The sequence below is a fragment of the Oncorhynchus mykiss genome, chromosome 7 (assembly GCF_057628025.1).
Source record: "Oncorhynchus mykiss isolate SJ-2025 chromosome 7, ASM5762802v1, whole genome shotgun sequence".
Classification (NCBI taxonomy): Eukaryota; Metazoa; Chordata; class Actinopteri; order Salmoniformes; family Salmonidae; genus Oncorhynchus; species Oncorhynchus mykiss.
Window position 1 is genome coordinate 1,702,584 of NC_143028.1, and position 15,848 is coordinate 1,718,431.

The window sequence follows — 15,848 nt, forward strand, 5'->3', positions numbered from 1 at the left end:
TATCACACACAGGACAAACACACAGATGAATTAAAGGAACATGTCCCAAACAGGACAAACACACAGATTAATTATAGGAGTATATCCCAAACAGGACAAACACACAGATTATTATAGGAGTATATCCCACACAGGACAAACACACAGATGAATTAAAGGAACATGTCCCAAACAGGACAAACACACAGATTAATTATAGGAGCATAGCCCACACAGGACAAACACACAGATTATTATAGGAGTATATCACACACAGGACAAACACACAGATTATTATAGGAGTATATCCCACACAGGACAAACACACAGATTATTATAGGAGTATATCCCACACAGGACAAACACACAGATTATTATAGGAGTATATCCCACACAGGACAAACACACAGATGAATTAAAGGAACATGTCCCAAACAGGACAAACACACAGATTATTATAGGAGTATATCCCAAACAGGACAAACACACAGATTATTATAGGAGTATATCCCACACAGGACAAACACACAGATTATTATAGGAGTATATCCCACACAGGACAAACACACAGATTATTATAGGAGTATATCCCACACAGGACAAACACACAGATTATTATAGGAGTATATCCCAAACAGGACAAACACACAGATTATTATAGGAGTATATCCCACACAGGACAAACACACAGATTATTATAGGAGTATATCCCACACAGGACAAACACACAGATTATTATAGGAGTATATCCCACACAGGACAAACACACAGATTATTATAGGAGTATATCCCACACAGGACAAACACACAGATTATTATAGGAGTATATCACACACAGGACAAACACACAGATTATTATAGGAGTATATCCCACACAGGACAAACACACAGATGAATTAAAGGAACATGTCCCAAACAGGACAAACACACAGATTAATTATAGGAGTATATCCCACACAGGACAAACACACAGATTATTATAGGAGTATATCCCACACAGGACAAACACACAGATTATTATAGGAGTATATCACACACAGGACAAACACACAGATTATTATAGGAGTATATCCCACACAGGACAAACACACAGATTATTATAGGAGTATATCCCACACAGGACAAACACACAGATTATTATAGGAGTATATCCCACACAGGACAAACACACAGATTAATTATAGGAGTATATCACACACAGGACAAACACACAGATTAATTATAGGAGTATATCCCACACAGGACAAACACACAGATTATTATAGGAGTATATCCCACACAGGACAAACACACAGATTATTATAGGAGTATATCACACACAGGACAATTGAAATTGACTTAACTAGTAATCAAACACTAATCAAACACTACTTTTGATAAAACATTGTAGGTGTGAGGTCATATAGAATGTATTCAGTTGTCTGATAAGGTTATGGTAAAAGGAATTAATGAATTGAGTTGGTCACAACACTACTTTAAACATTGTCTAACTTTACTGGTGATGTTACATAGATTGTAGGCCTATAAAAATAAGGAATGATATTACCTTATGTGATAAGTAGGTTATGGGTAAAGAATGTACTGATTGAGTCGTTCAGGGTGTAAGCAGATTCCTATTGGAGAGGACGCTGCCCTGTGGGCGTGGCTGTCCAGAGTAAGCGGCCACGGTGTTGTTAGTCGGTATGGTTAGGAGCCGGAGCAAGAAGACGCACGAGGGAAGACAGTCGTGGAGTGTAGGTTTTTTTCTGAGAATAGGAGGCTGTTTCACTAAATATTGTTGAAAGAAAAAGTGTGGCGCAAGGATTAGGCGTTGCTGCCTGAAAATTCCGTCTGCATTATCGAGTCGAAATGGACTTTATTTGATTGCACCGGAGGCGCGTTTTCTAAAGGTACACTGGGAGTGAATTTAGTGGTGGCAAGATTATCAGATGGCGCTTCTCTCTTTGATTGGCATTGCATATTGATGAGGTAGCTTACATTTTCCCGTGTGATCGACTTGGTGAGTTATACATTTGATCAACTTGTTTCATCACTGTATTTCTTAGCCTTTACGTGTGAGTGAATAAGACCCAAAGTGCATTGGATGTATTATTGATAGAACATAGAAACAGTAATACAATGTTTCAAACGTTCAGAGCGCATTTCCTGTCCAATAACCTCAATTATATTTTTTTGTGGAAATCCACAGCGTTGGAGGAGCTTCCATGGCGACCATGACGCACATCTGCCCTCTTTACATCAGCGTTCCGTGCCTACTCCTGCTGATGCGCGCACTACTGGTGCGCGCTGCCTCCAAGGCCATCGTGTGTGAACCCATCACGGTCCCCATGTGCAAGGGCATCGGCTACAACCTGACCTACACGCCCAACCAGTTTAACCACGACACTCAGGACGAGGTGGGGCTGGAGGTGCACCAGTTCTGGCCGCTGGTGCGCATCCACTGTTCCCCTGACCTGCTCTTCTTCCTCTGCAGCATGTACACCCCAATCTGCATCCCGGACTATCGCAAGCCTCTGCCCCCGTGCCGCTCCGTGTGCGAGCGGGCCAAGCGTGGCTGCTCCCCCCTGATGAGCCAGTATGGGTTTGAATGGCCCGAGAGGATGAGCTGCGAGGGGCTACCAGAGCTGGGTGATGCTGACCTCCTCTGTATGGACCGGAACAGCAGTGACGCCACTACTCTGTCCCCAGGCCCGGCCTTCCCCCCGAAGCCTACCCCCAAAGCCCCCTACCGCAACCCAGCCCGCCGCAGGCCGCATCTCCTGCCCAAACCCCACCACAGTCACCACCACCAGGACTGTGAACAACGCGGCTGCCGCTGTCGCCACCCCCTGGTGTCCGTCAAGCATGAGGCCCGCTCACTGTACGGCCGCGGCGTCCACACAGGCCCCGTGGAGAACTGCGCCCAGCCCTGCCGTCAGCCCTACTTCACCCCAGACGAACACGCCTTCACCTCCCTCTGGATCGGCCTGTGGTCGGTCCTCTGCTTCGTCTCGACCCTAACTACGGTGGTCACGTTCCTGATTGACCGCGACCGCTTCTCCTACCCCGAGCTGCCTATCGTCTACCTGGCTGCCTGCTACCTCTTCATCTCCCTGGGATACATGGTGCGGCTGGCGGCGGGCCACGAGCGTGTGGCGTGCTCCGAGGACGGCGGGCATGTGCTGTACGACGCTTCGGGCCCTGCCGGCCTGTGCACCTTGGTGTTCCTGCTGGTCTACTTCTTTGGCATGGCCGGCGCAATCTGGTGGGTGGTGCTCTCGCTCACCTGGTTCCTGGCGGCGGGTATGAAGTGGGGCAACGAGGCCATCGCCGGGTACTCGCAGTACTTCCACCTGGCCGCCTGGCTGGTGCCCAGCGTCAAGACCATCGCCGTGCTGGCCCTGAGCGCTGCTGACGGAGACCCTGTGGCAGGGATATGCTACGTGGGCAACCAGAGTGTGGAGAGCCTGCGGGGCTTCGTGCTTGCTCCCCTGGTGGTCTACCTCTTCACAGGCTCCCTCTTCCTCCTAGCGGGGTTTGTGTCGTTGTTCCGCATCCGCAGCGTCATCAAGCAGGGGGGGACCAAGACGGACAAGCTGGAGAAGCTGATGTTAAGGCTGGGCCTCTTTACCGTCCTCTACACGGTCCCTGCCGCGGTGGTGGTGGCCTGTCTGGTGTACGAGCAGCACCTCAGGCCCCAGTGGGACAGGGGTCTTTCCTGCTCCTGCCAGGCTGAGAGAGAGAGGCTAGGCCTAGGGCCAGACCACGCCATCTTCATGCTGAAGTACTTTATGAGCCTGGTGGTGGGGATCACCTCGGGGGTGTGGGTGTGGTCGGGGAAGACTCTGGAGTCGTGGAGGAGGTTCCTGGGGAGGTGCTGTTGTTCATGTCCCTGCTGGGGCCACAAACCGTCCAGCGCGTCTGTATACAGCGAGGCCAGCACATCCCTCACGACACGCACCGGGCTGCTCCCCTCGCAGTCTGAGCACAAGTCCCTGTCGCACCCATCTGTGTGACCAGACTGGATGGACGCTTGTCAGACTCATGGTGCTCCACAGAGATTGACTGGATGGACGCTTGTCAGACTCATGGTGCTCCACAGAGATTGACTGGATGGACGCTTGTCAGACTCATGGTGCTCCACAGAGATTGACTGGATGGACGCTTGTCAGACTCATGGTGCTCCACAGAGATTGACTGGATGGACGCTTGTCAGACTCATGGTGCTCCACAGAGATTGACTGGATGGACGCTTGTCAGACTCATGGTGCTCCACAGAGATTGACTGGATGGACGCTTGTCAGACTCATGGTGCTCCACAGAGATTGACTGGATGGACGCTTGTCAGACTCATGGTGCTCCACAGAGATTGACTGGATGGACGCTTGTCAGACTCATGGTGCTCCACAGAGATTGACTGGATGGACGCTTGTCAGACTCATGGTGCTCCACAGAGATTGACTGGATGGACGCTTGTCAGACTCATGGTGCTCCACAGAGATTGACTGGATGGGCTCTTGTCAGACTCATGGTGCTCCACAGAGTGGCCGACGGAAACTAGATGGACGTTAATTTAACTTATTGAACATTGTAAATGATGTAAACTATTGTCTTCACATAAGGACATGTTTAAACAAATTGTGGCAATATAGAAGTATTTTGTATTATATTTCCTAGTTCTCATTCTAGACTCATTGCAGGAGATTTCCCCTGAAGTTGGAACTTTTTAAAAGGTGTTTTTAAATTATCTGGGGGGGGGGAAATAAAGATGGAGAATTGCTATTTGTCATTTTATTTAGTGGCCTTCCTAAAAGGACATTTCACTCTTGAAATTTTTATGGACACAGTAACGCCTTGTTAGGATGAAGGAATTTCACTACCCATTTATGATTATGTGCAGATTTTTAATATGAAGTCAGTTTAAAAAGCCCAGATGAATTGAGAGGTGTCACCACTCAATGTTTTACTTTTCCTGTTAAATTGATATCCCAAGAACACAAAGGGTGAAAGTGAGGAAAATAGTGTTAACTGAGTTGGTCTGATTGGAATCCAGAATTTCATCGTTCTCCCCCTTGCTTGACGAGCAATACAGACCCCCCCCCCACCACTTGTGCTGTGATTACTTACCTGGACCACCTACTGAGACTTGAGTGCCTCTTTAAAAGGTGCAATTACCACTTTAGAGACCACTGTTGTAGCCTCTTCTGCCTCCATGTGGTGGGTTCTAGTAATTACAGCAGCACATTGTCCTTTCACTATCTTGTTTTTTCCTCTGCAAATGTGTCAACCATAATCTACCTGTAGCATCCCATTTATCGAATGGCCTTTGTCTTATATACCTAATAAATCAACTGAATGTGTTAAACTATGTAGCCTGTAACCCAGGTAGAGAATAATAAACATGTGAATCTGGAGTATGTTCTGTCGTGGGTTGGTCTGATTCTAAAAACCATCAGACTGCTTATGGAGCCTACGCTTCTCCAGTCTAATCTATGAAAAACCAATGGGGAAATAAAATCAGCTCAATTTATTTGAAGTAATTTCAAATACAGGGCTTGATTGAGCTTAACCTGGCACATGAAACCAATAGAACAGCTGCAGAACTGCCAACCCCACCCAGCTGGCACTCCAGACAGGCTAAAGTAAACCCAGAACTGCCAACCCCACCCAGCTGGCACTCCAGACAGGCTAAAGTAAACCCAGAACTGCCAACCCCACCCAGCTGGCACTCCAGACAGGCTAAAGTAAACCCAGAACTGCCAACCCCACCCAGCTGGCACTCCAGACAGGCTAAAGTAAACCCAGAACTGCCAACCCCACCCAGCTGGCACTCCAGACAGGCTAAAGTAAACCCAGAACTGCCAACCCCACCCAGCTGACACTCCAGACAGGCTAAAGTAAACCCAGAACTGCCAACCCCACCCAGCTGGCACCACAGACAGGCTAAAGTAAACCCAGAACTGCCAACCCCACCCAGCTGACACTCCAGACAGGCTAAAGTAAATCCAGAACTGCCAACCCCACCCAGCTGGCACTCCAGACAGGCTAAAGTAAACCCAGAACTGCCAACCCCACCCAGCTGGCACTCCAGACAGGCTAAAGTAAACCCAGAACTGCCAACCCCACCCAGCTGACACTCCAGACAGGCTAAAGTAAATCCAGAACTGCCAACCCCACCCAGCTGGCACTCCAGACAGGCTAAAGTAAACCCAGAACTGCCAACCCCACCCAGCTGGCACTCCAGACAGGCTAAAGTAAACCCAGAACTGCCAACCCCACCCAGCTGGCACTCCAGACAGGCTAAAGTAAACCCAGAACTGCCAACCCCACCCAGCTGGCACTCCAGACAGGCTAAAGTAAACCCAGAACTGCCAACCCCACCCAGCTGGCACCACAGACAGGCTAAAGTAAACCCAGAACTGCCAACCCCACCCAGCTGACACTCCAGACAGGCTAAAGTAAACCCAGAACTGCCAACCCCACCCAGCTGGCACTCCAGACAGGCTAAAGTAAACCAAGAACTTCCAACCCCACCTAGCTGGCACTCCAGACAGGCTAAAGTAAACCCAGAACTGCCAACCCCACCCAGCTGGCACTCCAGACAGGCTAAAGTAAACCCAGAACTGCCAACCCCACCCAGCTGACACTCCAGACAGGCTAAAGTAAACCCAGAACTGCCAACCCCACCCAGCTGGCACCACAGACAGGCTAAAGTAAACCCAGAACTGCCAACCCCACCCAGCTGGCACTCCAGACAGGCTAAAGTAAACCCAGAACTGCCAACCCCACCCAGCTGGCACTCCAGACAGGCTAAAGTAAACCCAGAACTGCCAACCCCACCCAGCTGGCACCACAGACAGGCTAAAGTAAACCCAGAACTGCCAACCCCACCCAGCTGGCACCACAGACAGGCTAAATTAAACCCAGAACTGCCAACCCCACCCAGCTGACACCACAGACAGGCTAAAGTAAACCCAGAACTGCCAACCCCACCCAGCTGGCACCACAGACAGGCTAAAGTAAACCCAGAACTGCCAACCCCACCCAGCTGACACTCCAGACAGGCTAAAGTAAACCCAGAACTGCCAACCCCACCCAGCTGGCACCACAGACAGGCTAAAGTAAACCCAGGACTGACACCATAACATCATGCATCCTATCTAGAAATGAGACACCATACACAGATTTGATAGTTTATTACAGTTTATTTGAAATAAACAGCAACTGAAAATATGTTCAATTAAAAACCGATACATTTCCCAGCTAAAGGGCCTACACAGTAAGCAAAGAAAACCGTCCTACATCACCATCTGTCCGTGTGCCAAACTACACCACAGGGTAGTTAGAGGCTTCCTCACCATGGTCAGTGTGTGGTGTCAGACACTCCATCCCTTCTTGCAGATCTGGAGTGTATGAGTAAGTATCAGTGGTGGAGCTGCCACCATACAGATCTGGGCGTGATTTGGGACCAGCTGTGTGTGTCGATGGTGCCAGTGAGTGTCTAGTTTAGGAAGACCTTCGGTGCATCCTCAGCCTGTCCTGTGTGTGTAGCAGGTCCAGCTTTAGGACAGCACGGCGTGGGTGGTTCGGACACCCACCAGATTGTCTGCGCTGAGGGACCTCCTTATGGTCACCTTGCCCAGATCCTTGTATTTGTCCTCACACAGTCTGGAGATAGCCTGGGAACGCAACAACACTTATTACAGCCCAGAGATAGCCTGGGAACAATTTTTTAGTAACTACATGATAGTAGGGGAGTAGGGGCTGGGGTTGTTTCTGAACAGGACCAAGTCAACCAGGACAACCATTAAACTCCCCTCTTGCCAAGTAGCAGTGTTTTCATTCCTGCCGTCCTAGAAGCTCTCCTCACCTCCAGTTTAGTGGCTCGCTGGTTGTCAAGTGGCTCCAGGGGGAAGTTGAGGTTGTTGTCGTCGGCCAGGGAGCGCAGGTCAAAGTAGTACTTGGCGTAGACGCTGGCCGGCACGTTGATGTTGAACTGAAGCAGCTCCAGGAAGTGCCTCTCCATCTCATTCCTGAGAGAGAGAGAGAGGGGTACAGGTAGAGAGAGGGGTACAGGCAGAGAGAGAGAGAGAGAGAGGGGTACAGGTAGAGAGAGAGAGGGGTACAGGTAGAGAGAGAGAGGGGTAGAGCATAAATCTCAGCAGTCTTATCCTCCATACTCTCCCAGCCTCCTTTTCAAAACGTCAGAGGGAAGTGAGTTCTCGGGGAGAGGGTTGAGGACGCAAGGAATCGAGGGAAGACTTTTGAGATGTACCTGGCCAGCAAGGCAAAATCAAAATCTAATTTTATTGATTTACATAAGATGATGAGTTTTGACCCACATGGCAACGTTCCAATTTAACAATGCGCCTCATAATATTGAGATTTATATATTTTTATTCACAGTTCTCTTGGGTGAGCCAAAACAATAAATTCCTGCACACTTCTATGGAGACATTTGTCAGCGGCATCAATCTACTATATTGTATGAATATAGTCCTTTGAACAAGGATGTGCCACAAGAAGCCCACAGTGGTAAGAAGCCCACAGTGGTAAGACAGGGGGCCTTATGGGAGACCCACAGCCTGAATCCTAAAACTACCCTGACACCCCTCAAATTCAACTGAACCTCCAAGCCACTTCCCACTGCTTTTTTATATTGTTCTCTCTAAATCAGGGACTGAGACACCTGGGACACCAGATGGGTGCAATTAATGATCAGATAGAACAGAATATCAGCAGGCTCCGAGACCTCGTAGGGTCAGAGTTGAATACCCCTGCCCTAAGCACTTAGATATGAGAGGATTGGAGAGCTGTAAGGATGATGGTAGTCGTCCCTCTTGCTTACACCTATCCAACCCTCAGGTCTAATGCCTAAAGGTTGGGGTGACTTGTGAAGGTGAGCAGTCAGGGGGACAGGTGAGTGGACAGGACAGAGGGACACTGACATGTCCTCCACGGTGATGTCCTTGAGGATCTGGCAGTAGTCTACGTTCCACACGGCCTGGTCGTCCCACACCTTGGACGCCAGCAGGATGGCTCCCAGTACGATCCGCTTCCAGTTGCAGGGACAGATGTCCATCTCAGCGTAGGTCAGCAGACGCTCCAGGTACACCTTGGGGAAGGATGGACACAGTAAATGAGACGGTCCCATCGGACACTGCTGGACACAGTAAATGAGACGGTCTCATCGGACACTGCTGGACACAGTAACACCGTTACCAGGGCCAGGTGTTCAGCAGGACACAGTAACACCGTTACCAGGGCCAGGTGTTCAGCAGGACACAGTAACACCGTTACCAGGGCCAGGTGTTCAGCAGGACACAGTAACACCGTTACCAGGGCCAGGTGTTCAGCAGGACACAGTAACACCGTTACCAGGGCCAGGTGTTCAGCAGGACACAGTAACACCGTTACCAGGGCCAGGTGTTCAGCAGGACACAGTAACACCGTTACCAGGGCCAGGTGTTCAGCAGGACACAGTAACACCGTTACCAGGGCCAGGTGTTCAGCAGGACACAGTAACACCGTTACCAGGGCCAGGTGTTCAGCAGGACACAGTAACACCGTTACCAGGGCCAGGTGTTCAGCAGGACACAGTAACACCGTTACCAGGGCCAGGTGTTCAGCAGGACACAGTAACACCGTTACCAGGGCCAGGTGTTCAGCAGGACACAGTAACACCGTTACCAGGGCCAGGTGTTCAGCAGGACACAGTAACACCGTTACCAGGACCAGGTGTTCAGCAGGACACAGTAACACCGTTACCAGGGCCAGGTGTTCATCAGGAGACAATAGATTATTATGCAGAACAAGCGTCTCTTTTACTCACGTCAGGTCTCAACGCGCCACAACACTTAACTACTAAACATGCCCAAAGTGAAACTCCCTGTGATGGCCAACTGACTGGTGGGGCCAACTGACTGGTGGGGCCAACTGACTGGTGGGGCCAACTGACTGGTGGGGCCAACTGACTGGTGGGGCCAACTGACTGGTGGGGCCAACTGACTGGTGGGGCCAACTGACTGGTGGGGCCAACTGACTGGTGGGGCCAACTGACTGGTGGGGCCAACTGACTGGTGGGGGGCCAACTGACTGGTGGGGGGCCAACTGACTGGTGGGGGGCCAACTGACTGGTGGGGGCCAACTGACTGGTGGGGGGCCACTGACTGGTGGGGGGCCACTGACTGGTGGGGGGCCACTGACTGGTGGGGGCAACTGACTGGTGGGGGCAACTGACTGGTGGGGGCAACTGACTGGTGGGGGCAACTGACTGGTGGGGGCAACTGACTGGTGGGGGCAACTGACTGGTGGGGGCAACTGACTGGTGGGGGCAACTGACTGGTGGGGGCAACTGACTGGTGGGGGCAACTGACTGGTGGGGGCAACTGACTGGTGGGGGCAACTGACTGGTGGGGGCAACTGACTGGTGGGGGCAACTGACTGGTGGGGGCAACTGACTGGTGGGGGCAACTGACTGGTGGGGGCAACTGACTGGTGGGGGCAACTGACTGGTGGGGGCAACTGACTGGTGGGGGCAACTGACTGGTGGGGCAACTGACTGGTGGGGCAACTGACTGGTGGGGCAACTGACTGGTGGGGCAACTGACTGGTGGGGCAACTGACTGGTGGGGCAACTGACTGGTGGGGCAACTGACTGGTGGGGCAACTGACTGGTGGGGCAACTGACTGGTGGGGCAACTGACTGGTGGCATACGTGGTGGGGCAACTGACTGGTGGCATACGTACCAGGGTGACGGTGGCATACGTACCAGGGTGACGATGGCACACTCAGCAGTCAGCTGGGCCGAGCTGAAGAGCGTGCGGACAAAGCGGTAGATGAGCTTGTGTTCAGGGTCCACGCTGTAGTAGTCTTCTGGAACCTTCTCTCTCTGAGGAAGAGGAGGCCTGGCCAGTCAGTCTGACAGGAGGTTTGGTGTGCACACAGACATACAGTATACAGTCTTCTTCCACCTACTCACCGTTAATGGGTGGATCTTCTCATCAAAAATGTCCAGAGAACGGTTTGAATCCCTGATGAGGGAAAAAAGACTGAAAACTACTGCTACAAGCCCACACACACAGAGAAAGACCACTCCCATACTATGTTACTATGTCACCACACCTTCATTACCATGATACCATGTCACACAAATCACCACACCTTCATTAACATGATACCATGTCACACAAATCACCACACCTTCATTACCATGATACCATGTCACACAAATCACCACACCTTCATTACCATGATACCATGTCACACAAATCAACACACCTTCATTACCATGATACCATGTCACACAAATCATCAACACAAAACTCCTCCATTTACCTCACCACGTCTCTATATAATTTTCCTCATGAAATGAATGACAGCTAAAACCTACCTGTTTTTTATGTGATAGTATATCGCCAACGTGACACTGGAACAGAGAGAGACAAGACGGTGAGTCCTTACAATGACCGCCTCTTTTCTGCTCTGCCGTGTGTGTGGAGGTAAGGAGGTCTCACCATTTGACCGTACTCTTCAGGTTGGGCAGGCTGACCGTGCTATCGTCAAGGAATATTGTGGAGCAGGAGCTGTACTTTTTAGATAACCCAGGAGACGTCTAGGAAAAGGGAGTAGTTGTTAGTCCATGGAACAGGGAAAAACACAGCATCACTTCCTGACATCTCTGCATTAGGATCAGTGGATGTCCATGGGTAGCCATAGTAACGCTCGACTGGACAGATGGATTTACTCACGTGATGATTACTTAAGTAGTTACTTCTCCTTTTCTCCCGCACTGGAGGGGAAAAAAAGTCAGACAAATCTTAGGTCAGGTAGTTCCCTGAACGTGTAGAATAACATGTTGAATAATCTGACTGTGACCATTAGACTTTCCTGTTGTCCAGACCTGGGACGTGATCTGCATGGCACAACGTTGTGGGACGTTCAGATAAAGAAATATATTACGTAGAACAAGCGTGCCCCTCTGACATGTAGAATAAGAAATCATGTCAACTCTATTCATGACATCCATGATAACCAGAGGATACAGCCATGAGAAGTAGAAGATCCCCATGCCACTTGTGGCGACATGCTGCACGGAGCCTTCACTGTGCACTGCCACTTTAAGAGCGCATCAGCAGTCAGGAAGGGGGAGATAAAGATAGCTCTTCCGGCACTCTGTGGAGAGCTCTCGGTTGGCGCGGCAGTTTGACACTGTGTGCAACTCTGCAGAACTCTTGTTTATGTTCAGCTTCGTAAAGTGTTGAAGTGGAACGCCGGTGTGAGCTCTCTAGGTGGGGGGTGGTGTGAGCTCTCTAGGTCGGGGGGTGGTGTGAGCTCTCTAGGTGGGGGGTGGTGTGAGCTCTCTAGGTCGGGGGGTGGTGTGAGCTCTCTAGGTCGGGGGGTGGTGTGAGCTCTCTAGGTCGGGGGGTGGTGTGAGCTCTCTAGGTGGGGGGTGGTGTGAGCTCTCTAGGTCGGGGGGTGGTGTGAGCTCTCTAGGTCGGGGGGTGGTGTGAGCTCTCTAGGTCGGGGGGTGGTGTGAGCTCTCTAGGTGGGGGGTGGTGTGAGCTCTCTAGGTGGGGGGTGGTGTGAGCTCTCTAGGTCGGGGGGTGGTGTGAGCTCTCTAGGTGGGGGGTGGTGTGAGCTCTCTAGGTGGGGGGTGGTGTGAGCTCTCTAGGTGGGGGGTGGTGTGAGCTCTCTAGGTGGGGGGTGGTGTGAGCTCTCTAGGTGGGGGGTGGAACGCCGGTGTGAGCTCTCTAGGTGGGGGGTGGAACCCCGGTGTGAGCTCTCTAGGTGGGGGGGTGGAACGCCGGTGTGAGCTCTCTAGGTGGGGGGGTGGAACGCCGGTGTGAGCTCTCTAGGTGGGGGGTGGAACGCCGGTGTGAGCTCTCTAGGTGGGGGGTGGAACGCCGGTGTGAGCTCTCTAGGTGGGGGGGTGGAACCCCAGTGTGAGCTCTCTAGGTGGGGGGTGGTGTGAGCTCTCTAGGTGGGGGGGTGGAACCCCAGTGTGAGCTCTCTAGGTGGGGGGTGGTGTGAGCTCTCTAGGTGGGGGGGTGGAACCCCGGTGTGAGCTCTCTAGGTGGGGGGGTGGAACCCCGGTGTGAGCTCTCTAGGTGGGGGGTGGAACGCCGGTGTGAGCTCTCTAGGTGGGGGGGGTGGAACCCCAGTGTGAGCTCTCTAGGTGGGGGGGTGGAACCCCGGTGTGAGCTCTCTAGGTGGGGGGGGTGGAACGCCGGTGTGAGCTCTCTAGGTGGGGGGGTGGAACCCCGGTGTGAGCTCTCTAGGTGGGGGGGTGGAACCCCGGTGTGAGCTCTCTAGGTGGGGGGGTGGAACCCCGGTGTGAGCTCTCTAGGTGGGGGGGTGGAACCCCGGTGTGAGCTCTCTAGGTGGGGGGGTGGAACCCCGGTGTGAGCTCTCTAGGTGGGGGGGTGGAACCCCGGTGTGAGCTCTCTAGGTGGGGGGGTGGAACCCCGGTGTGAGCTCTCTAGGTGGGGGGGTGGAACCCCGGTGTGAGGTGGAACGCCGGTGTGAGCTCTCTAGGTGGGGGGGTGGAACCCCGGTGTGAGGTGGAACGACAGTGTGAGCTCTCTTGGTGGGGGGTGTATCTTTTGGGAGCGCTCCTGTCATTGATCACATGGAGTGGTAGCAACATTGTTGCGAAGCCTTGACAAACAAACCAACCATCAGGTGTATCCGACGGACAATCCGTGCAACAGCTAAGACCCCCTCCTCTCCTCTCTGTGCTTTACACTGCAGCACTCCTCCCCAATGCAGTCCCTTTGATGTTCAGTGGCGCTGGACTACTACTGACCTGCCAGACATGTTTGGGTTGACATTGTAGTTAAAGGGAGGTTGTTGTTTGAACTGTATTGATTTGGTGTGGACCTACTGACATTTGGCCGAGAAGAGTAGAACAACCCCCCCCCCCTCACTGGGAGGTAATAGCGAATATTGCAAATTCTCTAAGGGTTATGAGTGGGTTCTTTCTTGTCAATTGTTTCTATGAAGTTGCCTTTTAAATTGCTCTGCCATTATTATTGTAGGTGGTATTATTGGTTGGGTTACCGCTGTGCTGTGACATGTGTTTTATATGGTGTCTCTTATCCTTTCTACTTGCCATCTGACCAACAGTCTTCACTCTAGACAGTCTCTTCTGCTGATGTGTGTTTCTGGTAGCAGAACGATCTATCCTATTATTTGCCTTTCAGCAGGGTTAATACCTGCCTGCCTGGCACCAGAACAAAAATTATTTTATTTACCCATCTAACAATACCGCTACACACTTACCATCAGTCTGAGACTTGTTGAGGAAGATTGTGCTGGCTCTGGCATTATCGGATGGGTTCGACTCCTGCGCCAATTCTGAAAGAAACAAGAAATACACACCTATTTTATCACCAACACCACAAGAAATGCACACGTATCCCAACTATATGCACCATGTGTATCTGAAAACAGAGTGAGATACAGTATACTACTGACTGATTACAGATCATTACTTCTGGGGGTGCACCTTGTGACTTGATATCATGACACTCACTATACTCTGGGAAAGGGGGATACCTAGTCAGTTGTCCAACTGTATGTATTCAACTGAAATGTGTCATCCGCATTTCACTCAGCCCCTCTGAATCAGAGAGGTGCTAGATACTCTGCAGGCTATAGCTGAAGCAAAAACAACACTAGATACTCTGCAGGCTATAGCTGAAGCCAAAACAATGCTGGTTACTCTGCAGGATATCTTGGAATAGCTGAACCAATATGACTGAACAATCAATAGTGCAACAGGTCATAAACTGGTGTGTGATGTATGCATTGTGCGTTAACAGCAAGCAATATCTTCCTTTCCCCTTTCATGCATGTCTTGGCTGTTCAGAGAGGCGTGACCATGACGTATACCCCTCCACTCCAGCTTATCCAAAAAGTACACCTACCATCCGGGACCTCTCTATCGCTGATGTGCTGCAGATAGGTGCCCGTGTCCTCGCTTACGTCGTCGCCAGTGGTGGTTATTGGGTAGTCGTCGAGCTCGACTGCTCTCCTTGCAAGCTTTGGACTCCCGCCGGGGGACATGCAGCATGACACTGTAGCCCCCATGATTAAACAATTTGCTAAAGTCCTACTACTGACTACACCCCAGATATCTGAAAGAACCGTCCACTCGTCTATAACATCAGACAGAACCACTGTCAGTGATGTCTGGTCTCAAAATGACACATTCAATTTTAAATACATGAGTAGCAGCCACATATCGGGGTTCATATCTACAACACACAATTCAAACTGAACAGTTGAATCCCTGTCTTGTTCAGGGCGTGTGCGCAAAGGCATGGCGAGTAGCGCATTGATACGTCGGCCAGATACAGGCTTGACCACTAAACTAATCCAAAGGCTGGCAACGCTAGGACACCGGTTTAACCGTTAATAGCAACACGTTATACTCGGTTTTAAAAAGCCTAGCTGAAGCTGCTAGACAGCTGATACGTTAAAAAACATAAATCTGGTCTTCATAAACCAGACGTAGTTTGCTAGCTAGCCCTACACCCGGCTAACGCTAATCCAGGCGTCAGCTAACTGGCTATTTATGCCGGTCCACTTGATCTAGCTATTCTTGCGCTGCATTGCAGTCAGAGAATATGCCGAATTCCTTCGTCTCAGCAAATGTTCTAGGTATGGTCGTTCACCGTACACAGAAATGTATAATGCTCAGATTTGAGACGACAAGCTAGCCTGCTAACAGCTGATTCCCACTCCAGCCAAAGCCAACTAGGAAGGAACGCCCTCAAGAACGGCCCATTTTGACGCACGTCAATTACCATTGGCTGTTTACCAAGATTAATAATTGTTATTTGACAGAGATTGGTGAACATTGTCATTTGACAAGTGTCAGCTC

The 15,848-nt window shown here is 50.9% G+C and overlaps 1 protein-coding gene and 1 pseudogene across 2 annotated transcripts; one reads left to right on the top strand and one right to left on the bottom strand.

Annotated features, from left to right (window-relative positions):
* Nucleotides 1-1,626: 1,626 nt before the first annotated feature.
* LOC149982203 (frizzled-5 pseudogene) lies at nucleotides 1,627-5,372 on the top strand (annotated as a pseudogene). The gene is made up of 2 exons (XR_016497508.1): nucleotides 1,627-1,978; nucleotides 2,168-5,372. The product of XR_016497508.1 is annotated as a frizzled-5 pseudogene (transcript).
* Nucleotides 5,373-7,143: 1,771 nt separating this feature from the next.
* On the bottom strand, nucleotides 7,144-15,845 carry LOC110497041 (cyclin-Y-like protein 1). Its single transcript, XM_090239671.1, has 10 exons — nucleotides 14,890-15,845; nucleotides 14,243-14,317; nucleotides 11,710-11,750; nucleotides 11,476-11,573; nucleotides 11,352-11,387; nucleotides 10,941-10,992; nucleotides 10,731-10,850; nucleotides 8,907-9,073; nucleotides 7,829-7,991; nucleotides 7,144-7,637 (listed from the first exon to the last, which is right to left on the bottom strand). Exons 1-10 carry the CDS (start codon nucleotides 15,050-15,052, stop codon nucleotides 7,521-7,523), a joined length of 1,032 nt encoding a protein of 343 aa, XP_090095797.1. The 5' UTR covers nucleotides 15,053-15,845; the 3' UTR covers nucleotides 7,144-7,520.
* Nucleotides 15,846-15,848: the final 3 nt, after the last annotated feature.